The 16204-nt window shown below is 35.2% G+C and overlaps 1 protein-coding gene across 15 annotated transcripts in view; it reads left to right on the top strand.

Moving 5' to 3' along the window:
* ADAMTS6 (ADAM metallopeptidase with thrombospondin type 1 motif 6) overlaps positions 1–16204 on the top strand; it is a 330357-nt gene that overhangs the window by 263941 nt on the left and 50212 nt on the right. For 8 of the 15 annotated variants that reach the window (XM_015451548.4, XM_065546321.2, XM_065546319.2 and 5 more), the window contains 2 exons: positions 5015–5178; positions 5575–5713. In XM_015451548.4, the coding sequence (XP_015307034.1) occupies positions 5015–5178; positions 5575–5713 (303 nt within the window). Of the gene's footprint in view, positions 1–5014; positions 5179–5558; positions 5735–5910; positions 6313–6377; positions 6467–16204 lie in introns of those variants that run through there. The other 7 variants (XR_012413697.1, XR_010587386.2, XR_012413700.1 and 4 more) reach the window with 6 other exon arrangements.

Below are 16204 nucleotides of genomic sequence, written 5' to 3'. Positions count from 1 at the left end.
TTTTGTTAAGGTTTTTTTATAGTCTAGCACATGTGCACTTGAGAAGAATGCATATTCCACTATTTTTGGGTTAGTATACCATTATTTGCTGCCTTCTTGTTGAAGAATTATGGAAAGAATTATGTTGATATCTCCCATTAGAATTGTGGATTTGTTTACTGTTCTTATTAATGGCAAAAGCCGTGATTACTTTTGCACCAACCCAATAGTTTGTAAGATTTTTGCTTCATTTATTTTGATACTATGTTTTAGGTGTGTAGACATTTGTGATTGTTACATCTTCTTGATATATTGAGCATTTTATCATTTTCAAATGTTTCTGTATATTCCTGATAATATTCTATGACCAGTCTGGCATGGTGGCACATGCCTGTAATTCCAGCCACTCGGGAGGCAGAGGCAAGAGAATCATTGAGCTCAGGAGTTTGAGATCAGCCTGGGCAACATAGTGAGATACCCATCTCTTAAAAGTATTCTTTGACCCAAAGTCTGTTTTATCTGATACCAATCTAGCTGCCCCAGTTGTCTTCTGATCAGTGTTTGCATGGTAAATCTTTTTCTGTCTATTCACTTTTCATATGTAGGTACGTCTGTCTTTAAAATCTGTTTCTTTTAGGACACATGTAGTTTGATCTTTGTTTTTTATTATGTCTAACAATCATTGCATTTTTAAATTATAGTCTTTAGTTTGGTGGGGGGTTGGGGTCGGCAACTATTTCTGTTAAGGGTCAGACAGTAAATCTTATAGTCTCTGTTACAACTATTCACTTCTACCATTGCCCTGTGTAGGCAGACATAGGTAATAAATAAATGGGTGTGACTGTGTTCCAGTAGAACTTTATCTACAAAAACAGGAGGTGGGTCGTAAGTTTGGTGACTTCTTGTTTAGATCATTTATATTTAATGTAATTATCAATATCGTTGGGTTTAAGCCTACTATCTTGCTGTTTTTCTGTTTGTCCTGGGTGTTTTTTTCCCTTTTATTCTCCCTTCATGTCTTCTTTTAGATTAACCATGGGTTTTATTGTATTCCATTTAATCTCTACTAAATAGCTTATTAGCTATACTTCTTTGCTCTGTTTAATTAGTGGTTGCTTTAGGATTTACAAAATGCATTTTTAATTTATCATAATACATTTCCAAATAATATTGCACCATTTTGTAAGGTCATAGAATATTATCAGGAATATAGAGAAACGTTTGAAAATGATAAAATGCTCAATATATCAAGAAGATGTAACAATCATAAATGTCTACACACCTAAAACATAGTTTCAAAATAAATGAAGCAAAAATCTTACAAACTATTGGGTTGGTGCAAAAGTAATCGCGGCTTTTGCCATTAATAAGAACAGTAAACAAATCCACAATTCTAATGGGAGATATCAACATAATTCTTTCCGTAATTCTTCAACAAGAAGGCAGCAAGTAAGAATATAAAAAACATGAAAAAACTATCCAACCAAAGGATAGTTGCATCCTTTAATTTAATGAACATTAATGGTATACTAACCCAAAAATAGCAGAATATGCATTCTTCTCAAGTGCACATTTCCAAATAATATTGCACCATATAGTGTAAGGCCCTTGCAACAATTTACTTCCATTGTCCCATTCCATTCTCTGTGCTGTTTTTTTTTTAATACTTTTTACTTCTTTATATGTTATAAATCCCACAATATATGGTTATTATTTTTGTTTCAAAGAGCCAATTATCTTTAAAAACAATTTTTAAACAAGCAAAATTATTTTGCATTTACCCACATATTTACCATTATTCCTTTCTTTGTATAGATCTCAGTTGCCATCTGTTACAAATATGTGTGTATATACATGTAATGTCATCATGTTTCTTCTCATTATATTGATGTTTTCATTTAAAGTTCTTGAATATAATAGCTACTTGAAAATTATTTTCTGCTAATTCCATAATTTTTGTTATTTCTGGGTCTGTTTCTTTGGCTTTGCCTTCTTCCTGTTTGAATCACATTCTCCTCCTTTTCCACATTGGTAGTAATTTCTCATTGGATGTTGTACATTGTGAATGTTTCTTTGTTGAGAGCCTGGATTTTGATTTATTTCTTTAAAGGGTATTAAGTAACTTGTAGATAGGCTTGATCCTTTTGATGCTTGCTTTTGAGCTTTGTTTGGGTAAATCCAGAATATTCTTTATTCTAGACCTTGCTCAGCTCTCCTACAAAAGTATGATTCTTCTTGGGTGTCTATTGAATGGCCTGGTGATTGAAATGCAGTAGTTCTGCTTACTGCTCCACAGTAGTTTTTTGCCTGACTTTATGTAATTTTATCCTATGCATATGCAGATCAATATTCAGCCACAGATTTTCTCCCTCCGCTCTTGTTCTCTGGTCCTGCATATTCCAGCTATGTCAGCCTTCCCAGTTTCTGACCTCTCTTCACGTGGTGAGACCACCATGTTCTGCTTGGGTTCTCCACCTAAAGAAAGTGTCTCCAAGCAGAAAGTTGTGGAGATCATGGTCTCTGCACAGTCCTGTTCAATGCGTGAGAATAGCTGATTCACATATTTTGTGAGTTTTCTGATTATTTACAATGGGAGGGCAAGTCTAATACCAGTTATTTCAACATGAAAGTGAGTAGAAGTTCTATTTATTTGATGTTTAATCCTTTGAGATGGTTTTAGTCTCTCCAGAAACCCTTAGTGAGACCTAAATGAGTTTTTATTTTAGTTAAAATACCATTCCCTTTCTCTGAAAGCTTTTAAAAATAAGGGTACATCCAGAGTGTGTCTTGAGACAGAACACCAGTATCATCAGCCTCTTCTTTTATTTAAGAAGACTCCTTTATTTTTACACCATAATTCTGAATTATTTTCTGCATCAATAATACTCAAAAGAAAAAGATTTCTAGCCTCAGCTTTTTCCCTCTCTGGTAATTCTCTTTCATAATGCCACATCATCTTCCTTTAGTCATTCTTACTTAATGCCTCTTAAATGGTTGGCATTTTTCTGAGCTACATTATGGCACCATTAGTTATATATTCCTAACAGCCAAGAGGTGTTAGAATTCCTTCATTTAGTAGTTGTATTAAAAAAACAAAAACAAAAAAAACAAAAAAAAACAAAAAAAAAAAACAAGGAAGTGAGAGCTCAACCTGAAGGAGAATTCAAACGTGCTTAGTTGTTTTTATCTTTATTTTTACTATTTCATATATGACAGTCTCAGATGTCCTTATAAAACCAAATGTTTTAAACTAGACAGAAAACCACTGCAAGTGAGAGTTGAAAATAAAAATTTTTAAGTTCGGGAAAAGTTCAAGGCCAGGTAGTTCTTCTATTTGCTTGTTCCTGTCTCAAAAGGTTAATTAGATTTATTTTTTGGCAGTTAAATGAATCTTGAAAACATATCTGAAGTTAAGAAACTACAAATATTTTTGCCAGGCAAATGGGGGTTGGGAGATGACAATGGTCTGTAGTATGAAGGACAAGAGCTGGAGGTCTAGAGAGTCAGAGACTCTGTACCATGACCCTTTAGTCCTTTTGGCCTACTTGTTTATCTGGACTGATGAATCACAGTTTTTGCAATCAGCTAGCATACTAACAAAATATTAAACTGACATGTTTATTTATTTCTTGTTTGTTTATAGGAGTTTTTGTATGTTAGTACTAAAAATACTTTTTCAGCCACATGTACTTTTAAACTGTGTGTGTGTGTGTGTGTGTGTGTGTATAGTTCTTGTAAGAGATTTTTTTTAAAGTATGCATGTTTATCTATTAACATTTTTTCTGAGTTTTTTGTCATGCTTAGAAAAACTTTTCATACCCTAATATTATGAGAAAAAAAAGTTCTATATTTTCTCCTGACATTTTAAGATTTAAGTATTTTTATATTTAAATATTTACCCATCTGGCATTTATCCTTTCTCTCTTTTTTTAACTTTGTTTTTATTGAGGTGAAATTAACATTACATAAAATTAACCATTTGAAGTGAACAATTAAGTGGCGTTTAGAACATTCCAAAACATTTACATCACCCCAGAAAAAAAACCATATCCATTAAGCAGATTACTCCCCATCCTCCCCATTCTCCCCATTCCCCATCCCCTGGCAACTGCCCATCTGCATTCTGTCTCTGTGGCTTTTTACCTACTCTGGATATTTTATATAAATGAAAGCATACTATATGTGATCTTTTCTGTCTGGTCTCTTCCACTTAATGTTTTTGAGGTTCATCACATTACAGCTTGTTATCAATACTTCATTACTTGTTATGGCTGAATAACATTCTGTTACATTATAATACCACTGTTTGTTTGTTTATTCATCCATTGATGAACATTTGGATTGTTTTGATTTGGGGCTATTGGAAATAGTACTACTACGAATATGTGTGTCCAAGTATTTGAGTACCTGTTTTCAATTCTTCTGGATGTGTGCCTAGGAGTTGAATTGTGGCATTTATTCTTATATAAAGAATGAAATATAAATTCAGCATTTTTTTTTGCCAAAAGAATAGTCTTTTGCCTTACCGCCATTTCTTGTTATCTTTCCTTTACTAATTTAAGATACGTCCTTTATCATAAACAAAATTCCAAATGTACTTGGGTATATTTCTTAAATCTGTTTGATTTGTGTTCTGTTGATCAGTCTGTGTCCAGGTGCAACAGGTCATCCCTACCCCATATCCATTTAATTACTATTTCAATATTTGGAAAGGAAAGCCTGCTCCCCACCCTCATGTTAACTCTCATCTCTAGTTATTCCTTTTCTCATAATTTTCCTTGCTAATTCCACATGTTTATTCCTCCAGGTTAACCTTTCATTGCTTTCTATTAATGACATTATAAATACTTAAGTAATATCTTCTTACCATTCACATGAAAAATCACCATTTTAATTTGTACTTAAGAATATGGTCAAGAGTCATATCTCTAAGTGGAAATCGACATTCATTGTATACTTTATTGCAGTAATTAATCAGTGACACTTTGGTAAATGAAGTTTCACATTTTTAGGTGAATTGTGATTTGTTTTCTAGCTTTAAAATCTGAAGGAGATGATTACTATATTAATGGTGCCTGGACTATTGACTGGCCTAGGAAATTTGATGTCGCTGGAACAGCTTTTCACTACAAGAGACCAACTGATGAACCAGAATCCTTGGAAGCTCTAGGTCCTACCTCAGAAAATCTCATCATCATGGTAAATGCGTCTTTGCCATTGTATTTCTTCTGTTTGTAATTCCTCCTTGTGAGGTAGGAAGGGGCAGGTTTTACTATCTCTGTTTTACAGGTGATGAAATTAAGGTAAATAAAGGTAAAATGATTTACCGAAGGGTGTTAGAACTGTACAAAGTTAAGGCCATCGTGCTCTTGCTTGAATAGAATTTTTATAACCAAACAAGACAGATGAAAGCAATGGCTCCAAAATACCCATGAAAATGGGAAGTGAAAATTTGATATAAATGCATGTGTTTTATATTATCTTAAATTTCCTATAAGACTTGTTTTGAAATTTTCTTCTTCAAAAGGAATAATAAATATCTGAATGAAGGCTCATTGTATTTTAATTGTCTTCACCAGTTGTTTTCAATGGCAGGTTCTGCTTCAAGAACAGAATTTGGGAATTAGGTATAAGTTCAATGTTCCCATCACTCGAACTGGCAGTGGAGATAATGAAGTTGGCTTTACATGGAATCATCAGCCTTGGTCAGAATGCTCAGCTACTTGTGCTGGAGGTAAGATGCCCACTAGGCAGCCCACCCAGAGGGCAAGATGGAGAACAAAACACATTCGGAGCTATGCTTTGTGTTTGTTAAAAAAGCTAATTGGAAACATTTCTTGCAGGTTTGCTTCAAGCTGTAATTTAGCAAAAGAAACTTTGCTTTAATTATATTATATTATATTTGTTTTCAACCTCATGTAATTTGTGCAGATTTGTTGGTAAAATACATCTTGGCACAATGAGTGTCTCTGCTGGTGCTTCTCCCAAGACTGTCTTGAAGGTGGGCTGTTTGCCTTTCGTGAACACATTCTTGGTAAAGAACATCAAAAGTTTTAAAAAAGAAAATGAGCAAGAATCAGACATCACAGATGCAACTTCTTGTAATGGGAGATGAGAATGTACGGCTATGTGCTTGTGTGTGTTTGCGTGCCTGTGTGTTTGCCACAATCCTATTCAAACTCCCTTCTCCTGCCATCAAAGTTAAGGGACTGTATACTGGGATACTACAATAATTACTGGTATCTGGGTTCTGGGTTAATGGTGTATACTGACCCCATTACAGTCCCTCAGAGGTAGCTGCTAGGCGGTGGTTGGTGATGTGTTGGTTGTCCCATGTGCGTTTTTCATGGGTGCCTTTTCCCTACAATTTACTCTATTCCTAATCCTCCTCCCTCTAGTGGCCACCAATGCAATTCTTTACCTCTGGCTGGGAGAGCAGGACAGTTGGCTTCCTTCAAAGCCAACACCCTTGCTGCTGCATGGACTGGTGAGTAGAAGTGCTGTGCAAGCAGCATCTTCCTTCTCTCTGGAGACTAAATGCATCGCCTCCACCGTACACCTTGATCCTGATAGGCAAGGAAACAAACCTGTCCTTCAGGCCTAGGCTGGACTATATCACCTCACCATTCCAGAAGCAAATATTAAATTTTAAATAGTGATATTTAGAATGGGCAAAATTAAAATAAAGTAAATCACCCAATATATTACCTATACTCCTTTTTTAAACTATGCAGAAATATATGCTTTTTATGTAGACTTCATCCTGTCTTATATTTGCATCTTCTGATTTTCAAGTCTTAAATTGGAGAGGTTATTTTTAGAGAAATAATTATCATACAATCTAGTCAGTATTTTTATTTTATTACTTATTACTATTTTTTTTTTTTGAGATAGATTTTTGCTCTGTTGCCCAAGCTGGAGTGCAGTGGCACAATCATGGTTCACTGCAACCTCAACCTCCGGGGCTCAAGTGATCCTCCCACCTCAGCCTTCTGAGTAGCTAGGACCACCGGAGCACGCCACCACGACCTGGCTAACTTTTAAAATTTTTGTAAAGATAGGATCTCACTGTGTTGCCTAGGCTTCTCTTGAACTTCTGGCCTCAAGCATTCCTCCTGCCTCAGTGTCCCAAAATGCTGGGATTACAGGCATGGGCCATCACTCCCAGCCTAATTCAGTATTTTTAATCTCATACAGAATTAAAGCAATGATTAACTACAACTCCAATTTCAATATAAAGTCTATACAACATGAAAAAAACAAAAAAGATGAATAATATATTGATGTTCTCTACTGTGTAAAGTATCATGAAACATGGTTATGTATAATTTGTGACATATTTTAAAAGATCTCTAGTTCCCATCCATTTTATGTGTAAAATGGCTGGTGATTTGTAATGTAAAGTTTTTAAAGCCATAGGGCATTACCACTTTTAAATAAATAAATATGTGCAACTAATTGATCAAGTATATGCCATTGCATTATTTTTTAGTGGCATTTATACGTGTATCTTTCTTTTATCCAGTTCAATTCTTTTTATTCTATAAATTAACTTTTCCCTTTGCATATTCCAACAAAAAGTCTTCTAGAACAGTACGTACGTAATTCAGGCCCTGAGGCAAGGTGGAATGAACTTATTAAAGAAGAATTAAAATAATTTAAAGTTTAGGAAATCTAATAAGGATAGTCTAAAGTTGAGGTGGATTAGCTTGTAGAAAAGAAAGCTAAGGGGATGCGTATTAGTATGCGACAGAAGGTTGAATGGAAATTCTTAGAGCCGGTTCGTCTTTGTACTGAAATTGCTATATTTGGGGATGGTTTAGACACAGTCTTGTCTGAGACCAAGAAGGGATTAAATGAATTCTCAATGTTCCTTCAATCCTACGATTTTATTTGTTCAGAAAGGAGATAGTCCAACAAAAAAACAAAGAAGGAGAAGAGGAAAAAGGCCATGAGAACTGAATTTGGAAGAAAAAAATATAATTTTGTTGAAGTAGGAAAGTAAAAAGTCTAGATGAGTGTCATTTTTTCCCATAACACTTGTATTGAGAAATAGAAGTGATTTCTTGTGGTAGGGGGTTAAAAAAAAAAAAAAGACAGGGAGAGAGAAAAGCCTCTGGAGGGAGAGCTTTCTCTTCCTTGTTATTTATCCTTCTTTCCGTGATCTGGAACTACTGGTCTTAGATACTGGAGGTGGTTCTGGGAACTCACATTAGGCTTGGTTGTGGGTGATTATGAGCATTCTTGAGGCTCTTGCCTTCTTCAGATGAAGGGCATGGTGTGAAGAGCTGCCATTTGTTTTGGTAAGTGGTTCTTAAAGTCTGCCCCCCATCCCCAGCAGCATCAATATCATTTAGAAACTTGTTAGAAATGCTAATTTGAGTGCCCCATTTCAGACCTACTGAACAGAAACTCTTCCAGTGGAGCCCATTAATCTGTGTTTTAACAAGCCCTGCAGGTGATTTGGATGCTCGCTCAAATTTGTGTACCACTGGTCTTGGCTGACAGAGAAACCAAATCCAGTGTTCTAGACACATGGAATCCATGTCCTCATCACTGAAGTCTGTGCATCTTTGTAGACTCATTTTGCCCCTAGAACAATATCCAAAACATAGTAGGTACCCAATAAATGCACTTTATTGAGCACCTTACTGAGGCCAACGGTGGCCTCCCAAAGTGCTAGATGAGTGAATGAGTAAAAGGAATTAATTTTGGCAATTATATATTTGTGTTTGTCCTTTCTAATGTGGGAGATGAAAGTTTAGAGTTGCTACTTTTCTTATAGAGTGGGGCAAAGCTTTGCCAAGGAGAAAACAGTATAATTTTAATTAGCATAGGTAAGTAAAACCCAGCTCCTCTCTTTTTTACTTTGTTTTTTGTTTTGTTTTGAGTTTTTTTGTTTTTTGAGACAGTCTCACTCTGTCGCCCAGGCTGGAGCGCAGTGGTGCGATCTTGGCTCACTGCAACCTCTGCCTCCCGGGTTTAAGCGACTATCCCACCTCAGCCTCCCAAGTAGCTCGGACTACAGGTGCACACCACCACGCCTGGCTAATTTTTGTATTTTTGGTAGAGACGGAGTTTCACCATGTTGGCCAGGTGGTCTTGAACTCCTGACCTCAAGTGATCCACCTGCGTCAGCCTCCCAAAGTGCTAGGATTACAGGCGTGAGTCACCACACCTAGCCATCTTGCTTACTTTGAATAGGTGGAAAATATTTCCTAGGATATAGAGTGCAGGAATCAATTATTGAAGTTGCTCTTCTTACACATACCCTCACTTTTAACCCCAGGTTCTTTAAATATAGGAAGCTTATGATTGAGGGAAGTGAAGTCCCTTTAGGGTTTAGGAACTTTGACCCAAGAAAAAGCCAGAGTCATCTTCTCCTTAATGAAATTTCATTTTATAGTTAAGAAACCTTTCAAGAAGAAGTCATTTCTACCTAGCTTTCACTCAGAAACTAAGGATTAATTCTAAAGTCAGTTTTTTTGTTTTTTATTTTTTGTTTGTTTGTTTGTTTTTTTGTTGCTGTCAATAAGTCTATTGTCTATATAAGGGACATTTTGGGATGGTTCCACCTCATCCTTTTAACTTCTTTCTTGGGCTTCTTCTCATAGACTGGATTCTCTCCTATGGCAGCATGAGCTTTCTTACACATCTTCCCCATCATGTCTGGAGTTATGCTGTTCTTTATGTATTGAGAGAACTGTTTCTTGTAAGCATCTTCATCTTCCTCCATTAAGTAGCACATGTAATCTGAAATATTCTGGCCCATGATGTGCTTCTGGTGTATTTCTACATTAAATTATTTGCTTCCAGAATCATAACCAGGGAATTGTTTGGTACTGTGAGGGATAGAGAAGCCTCCGTCCACAGCTCCCTTCAGGGTACCAAAAACTTTATTGCCAGTGGTAGTTCTGGCAAGGCCTGCATCCAAATAGCAGATAAAGGCACCCTTTTGAACATCAGTGCTTTCCACATTATACATTCATCTTCAATCACCTCAGCTTAGCCTTCATAGATCTTATCCATGCCAAACCTATTGAAAAGCCTGGGCCCGCAGCAGGCCAATATAATACGCTGCAGCATCATTTGTCAGGCCAATCTTCACACCATATTTTGGCAGTTCATGTGCATATGCTGTGCAAACTATCACATCCCCTTCTATATGGGGATAAGCAATCTGACAAATGGTATCTCTGTTTGTTACATGAACTATCAACCTATATTTGGGTGTGTGTGTGTTTTATTTATTTATTGTCCACCGTTTAACAGAGACCTGCAGGCGCAGCAGTGCTAGATGGGGAAAAGGGATAAAGTCAGTTCTTAACTGGGATACTCCATGTTCATCTCTCCAAGGAGGTGCTGCGTGTCTTGAGGCTGTCAAAATTCTTTTAAGTGGCAAAGAGAAAACAAGAAATATCTCAAGGAACTTTTGGCGGCAGTCTCACAAGATCTTTCAGTGTTCTCACTTGTTATTGTCCTGCATGTGTTTTATTAATATCCAGACCTTTGGGCTTTAATTGAGTTTGAGAGCAATAATGATAGCTTGATCTTATGAGATCTTTTAAGATAAGGAGCTTGAAACTTTTTCTGTTGCTTAGCAGATCCAGTGACAAATCTAATGCTACAGGAAACATTGGTGATTCAGTCCAAGTAATGGTCTTTTCTCTGAGTCAGTGATGAAACACTTCCTTTGCCTCAAAAGGAACATTGAGATGCTATGGGGTGTTGTCTTCAGGATACGTGTGATTTTTGAGATACAGCTGCAACTCTTCCTCAGAGAGAAATCCAAGCCCAAAATCATGACTATTTCCAGAACTATTGCTACTAGAATTTGTTTCTGTATTCCTTACCCAAACTTATTTTGTACTTTGTAATTTACTGACTCCCAAATTTATATGCTACCATTGGATTAGTGATTATAATCAGGTGCTAATTAATAAATCTTGGCTGTGTAAGGAAAGTTGTATTGTTTTGAAATACAAAGCTGTAGCAGATTTTTAAAAGTAGTAATTTATGCCAGTATACTTATGCACTGTAACTTCTAAAGTTTCAAATAACAAATATTGTATATTCATCCTTTGATTTTATTCATACGTATTCTGTTTTTACTGATGTTTGGCTAGATGTGTGGTTCTCAAATTTAAGCACACATCAGAGTTACCTGAAGGACTTGTTAGGACACAGATTGCTATGTTCTACCAACAATTTCTGATTCAGTAGTCTAGGGGAAGCTTTAAGAATTTACATTTCTAAGTTTCCAGGTGTTGCTGGTGCCACTGGCTCAGGAACTATACTTTGAGGCTCCAGGGTAGACACTTAGATTTCCTAAAGTAAATGCCCACTAAACAGACTGACAAGTCTTTTAGGTAATAATCCATATTTTAGTTGTAACCACAGTATCACTAATCTTTTTTGGTGACAGGTGGTTCTACTGCTCAGCTATGTAATAATAAAATTGTAAAGTTTAAAACATTTTCTGGTACTGTATTTCATTTGATCATCCTCAGTAGCTACATAAGATAGGCATTGAAATTATTAGTCATAATTTATAGATAGAATTCAAGTAATTTGCTGAAATCAAGACCTAGCAATTTAGTCTCTAGTGACCTTTTTAATTTAGTAATGCAGTATTCTCTTGTAATAAAAAGAGCTTTTTCACCAGTTGGCCACCTCAGTAGGGAAATATGATATATCCCCACCCATAAAGATCTCCTTCACTAGCTTGAAATTTCATTTTTTCAAATGCTTTCCCTAGAGCAATGATTCTTAACTTTGGCTGCACAGTGGAATACCCAAGGAGAACTTTAAAGAATGATGATAGTTTGTCCCCACCCCCAGAGAGTCTTCTTTAATTGGCTGGGGGTATGGCCTGGGCATCACATTTTGAAAAGTTCCATAGGTAATTCTAATGTACAGCCAAGGTTGAGAAATACTGCTTTTGAAACTGATTAAAAGTTTTACTGCTTTTGAAACTGATTAAAAGTTTTAGTCTTCAAAAAATTAACATTCAGATGCAAATACTTCTGGGAGCATTACTAACACATATCTCTGTTTTTAAGTGGCTACTAGTTGAATTCTAAGGTTATGAGACTTAGGAATGGGTATCTGGGATGGGAAAGTAGAGAGGAGCATCAGAGAAGGGAATGAAAGAAGGGATAGCAGCATGCTACTTAATTTCATAATTTTGTTTAATATGGCCATTGGCCTTGGGCATGCCTATATATTTACAGTCTTCCTTCACTTGATGGATCATATAAACATCCAATTAATGTAATAAATGCTTTTAAAACTGACTGAAATTGTGCTAAACAGATTTCTGTTTATTAGAATAAACAGAAATTTATTCTAATTTCAAGTTTATCTGATACTTAACAGAGCTAAAATGAGTAGATGGTTGGGTATTCAACCAACTTTAATTTAGATGCACAAGTCAGAATAGAAGAGGCATATGGCCCCTGTTTGAACTCAGTTATTATGAACACTGATACAATTTGTTTTCTTTTAAATTACAGTTCTAATCAGAGAAGGCCTTCTATTTTTTAGGAAATTACTTTCTTTAAGGGAATGAATCTTTGCGGAATGCAGCAATATTCATGATAATTTTCTACCCTACTTTTCTGGGTGTGTTCTCATTTCCTTCTGTTCATACCATTCTCATTTCACTCCCATCCCCTCTTCTTAATATTATACAATGCTTAGGCTTTAAAGTGAAATCTTCCAAAGCCCATTAACCGATAATTGATGCTGTAGTGTTGTATTTAACTTTGTACCTGTTCTGTTAGAAAATAAACCTTAAGAATACTTTATTTTCAGTACAAATAAATATCAGAAATACATATGATATTTTATATTTATTACAATTTTATATTTATGCTCTAAATATACAGTCTTTGTCCTGCATTGGCTCTATTGACACTCCTGATTACTTTCTCCAAATATTTTTCTAGATTTTTCTTTCTTCTTCTTTGTATAGAAGTATGAAAATTGCATACCAAAGAACTTAATTTGGTCAAGTTTCTGCTAATACACAAAAGCATCTCTCTGCTAAACATTGCTTTGCAGCTCTTTGGAGGAAGAGATAAAGCTATGCTTAGATTAATGAGGAGTTAGGAAGGAGACAGGTTTACTGTTAGAGATATTTTTTATTTTGTTTGAAGATCAAAGAGCACAGATTTTATTTTACGTATACTATATGGTTATACAGGAATGTTTCTGATCAGTCATCATTGACTATTTAAAATGCTATTATTACTTTTTCTTTTACATTTACATAGTCTAATTTTATTTGTGTGTTTGATGCATCTTTTATTATACTTTTTCTTCCCTGAATGTCATTTTGAGCCTAATTTATGAGTCTGTGTGTGTGTATATTTGTATGTGCGTGTGTGTGTGTGTGTGTGTGAGAGAGAGAGAGAGAGAGAACAGCATATAAACATAGAAGATATTTACGTCTTTCTTTTTTTGAGCTAGGACAAATTCTTTTTATTTTACTTTTTGAATCTGTGCCTGATTCTTTTTTTTTTTTTTTTCTTTTTTGAGACGAAGTCTGGCTCTGTTGCCCAGGCTGGAGTGCAGTGGCACGATCATGGCTCACTGCAACCTCCACCTTCCTGGTTCAAGCAATTCCCCTGCCTCAGCCTCCCGAGTAGCTGGAATTACAGGCACATGCCACCATGCCTGGCTGATTTTTTTGTATTTTTAGTAGAGACGGGGTTTCACATGTTGGCCAGACTGGTCTCAAACTCCTGACCTCAGGCAATCCACCCGCCTCAGCCTCCCCAAGTCATCTGGATTCTTATACATGTTGTGGCTGGTTTCGACTCTTTGAGATTTTTAAGATGATTTATATGATTTCCAACTACTATTTTGAATTTTCCTGATGTGGGACCGTGTTTTTCAAAGTGTACGAAGGTGCCCAAGGGCACTGCAGAACATTGTACATTTTCAGGGGAAACATAGCTATATTGATCTTACAGCATACAAATCATTATAAATAAGTTATTTGGAACTAACTACTAAGTAAGACTCTTAGTCATTTTTTTCTGTCTTGGGGATGTTATTTTAAAAATTGGAGATACTAAGGATACTGTGAACTGAAAAAGTTTGAGAACCCCTAATTTAGGGTAAAATGAGTATTATTAAATTTGGATTAAAAATGTCACCTAACTTCCTTTCATTAGATGTTGAATTTCATTTCAGAAGAGAAAATAAATGCATATAAGCTGCTCATTATTCAGGACCCTGGTGATGTTTGGAATTTAAAACTGGAGACTCTTCTGTACTTCTAGCTAAGAGACTAGAGGTTTTGCATAATATGTAAATTTCTCTCTCATATCTATATTCCTTCTGATGTGTCCTCCTGAATATGTTTCCTTTCTCCATCTCTGTTAGTTTGGGGTAAGAATGGTGGGTGATTAAAGCAAAGGAAAAAAAGAAAGGAAGGAAAGAAGGAACTATATATTTAAAGGAGAAATTGTTAGCAACTTCTTTCCTGACAGCTAACAATTTTATGTGATAACCTATACTATTGCATTTATTAATAACACAATTTTGAGATTACTTTTAACAAATCTATCATGCCTTAGCCCCTTAAAAAAGTTGGATATTTCTACATTGTTTCTTGGAAACGTTTGTTCCTATTATATATTTTATTGTTTTCAGGAATGATACAACACAAGCATAATGTAGACTTAAAAGTATAGTAAGTCCATTCTAAAATGACAGTTTTTAAATTATTTTAAAAAATAATTATTAGAAAATATGTAGTACAGTCTTTAGGACAGTACTAATAGCTGATTAAAAGAGAACAGCTCTCAAAATACCAGATAAAACAGAGACAAATGCTTTACATTTTCACAGATGTCCTTTTAATTTTTTGTCAATTCTAAGATGTCTAACACATTTAATATCACTAAGAGGTTAATTCACATTATTATTGAACTAACAGAATGTGCTTCAAACAAACAAGGGTTTTGAGACTTACGTTTTACAGACATAATAACAAAAATAATGACTAACACTTGTATTGCAGCTTATAAAGGACACATTCACTGTACCTTTCACAGAAACTCAAAGCAGAGGAGCCCCAAATGGAGCATAGGAAAACAAAGTCCAGTTGTTTTTTTTCAAGATTCAAAATAGACTTGGTTGAAATTAAGTGTGAAAGACATAAAAAGGTTGAATCCTATAACAAATGTGCTTATCTTTGACTTAGGAGTTACCAATCCAGAAGTTATTTTCAGAGTTAAATAAAAGATTACAGAGAGAAACTTTAGTATAAATAGTTAAAAGCACTTTATTCAATGCCATTCATTTCCCTCTGAAGAAACATAGTTGTACAGTTAGTTTTAAAGAAAAATTCCCTGTGAAAGATAGTTTCTGTGTGGGGTTGTACAATGTACTATTATTTTTTGAAATCATGAAGGTCTTTTTACATTTGAGTCCTGTATATATCAAACTGAGATATATAAACCTATCACTGAGATTTTTAAAATAATACAAATCCCCTATAAAAAAATGACTTGAGTTTAGAAAGAATAAAGGTTTGCATTCAGCTTTGTTCATCATTATTCCCTAGTTTTCACTTTCGTCTTTGAAAAATAATATATTTATCGGACTAGACAATGGTCTGTCACTGCATTAACTATGACATCCCCCTATTCAATCTCTCCCACAATTCCCTCCTCTCAGTTCACTTTCAATGTTGTGAAGGAAGAGTGTCCTTTAATCTGGGATTAACTATACCTGACATCATAACAGGGCACCTGTGAACATCACAGCCCCCAAGATCCTAGACTCTGTCATCATTAACCTTGTTGAGTTAGTTCTAGTATAACTTGGCTCTTGAGATTGCAGAGTAACTCTTCTCTACAAACTCATGTTTGTGGTTGGTTCACACTTCTGGAAGCTAATATGTGTATTCATTTATTTATCTATAATAATTTTCATTTATCTTTTTTCCTTAAGCATATGATTTCCCCTATATAACTACTTTTACAAAAGTTCCTTGAATTCTCCTGTATATTTTCAATATAACTTAAGCTTAAAGTCTTACATATGAAGGATTATTTTGATAGTCTTGACATGTTTTACTGTTTACCTCTGCATGTTGTTGGTTGCATTTTCTCTAATGTGAAGATTTGTAACTGAAGGCAAGAAATCTCTAAGCCAAAATATTCTCCAAGTGCTGTTTCATCATTTCATCAGTCCTCTTTCTTCATTT

Source organism: Macaca fascicularis, chromosome 6 (assembly GCF_037993035.2).
Source record: "Macaca fascicularis isolate 582-1 chromosome 6, T2T-MFA8v1.1".
NCBI lineage: Eukaryota > Metazoa > Chordata > Mammalia > Primates > Cercopithecidae > Macaca > Macaca fascicularis.
This window is presented reverse-complemented; position numbering and strand designations above follow the sequence as displayed.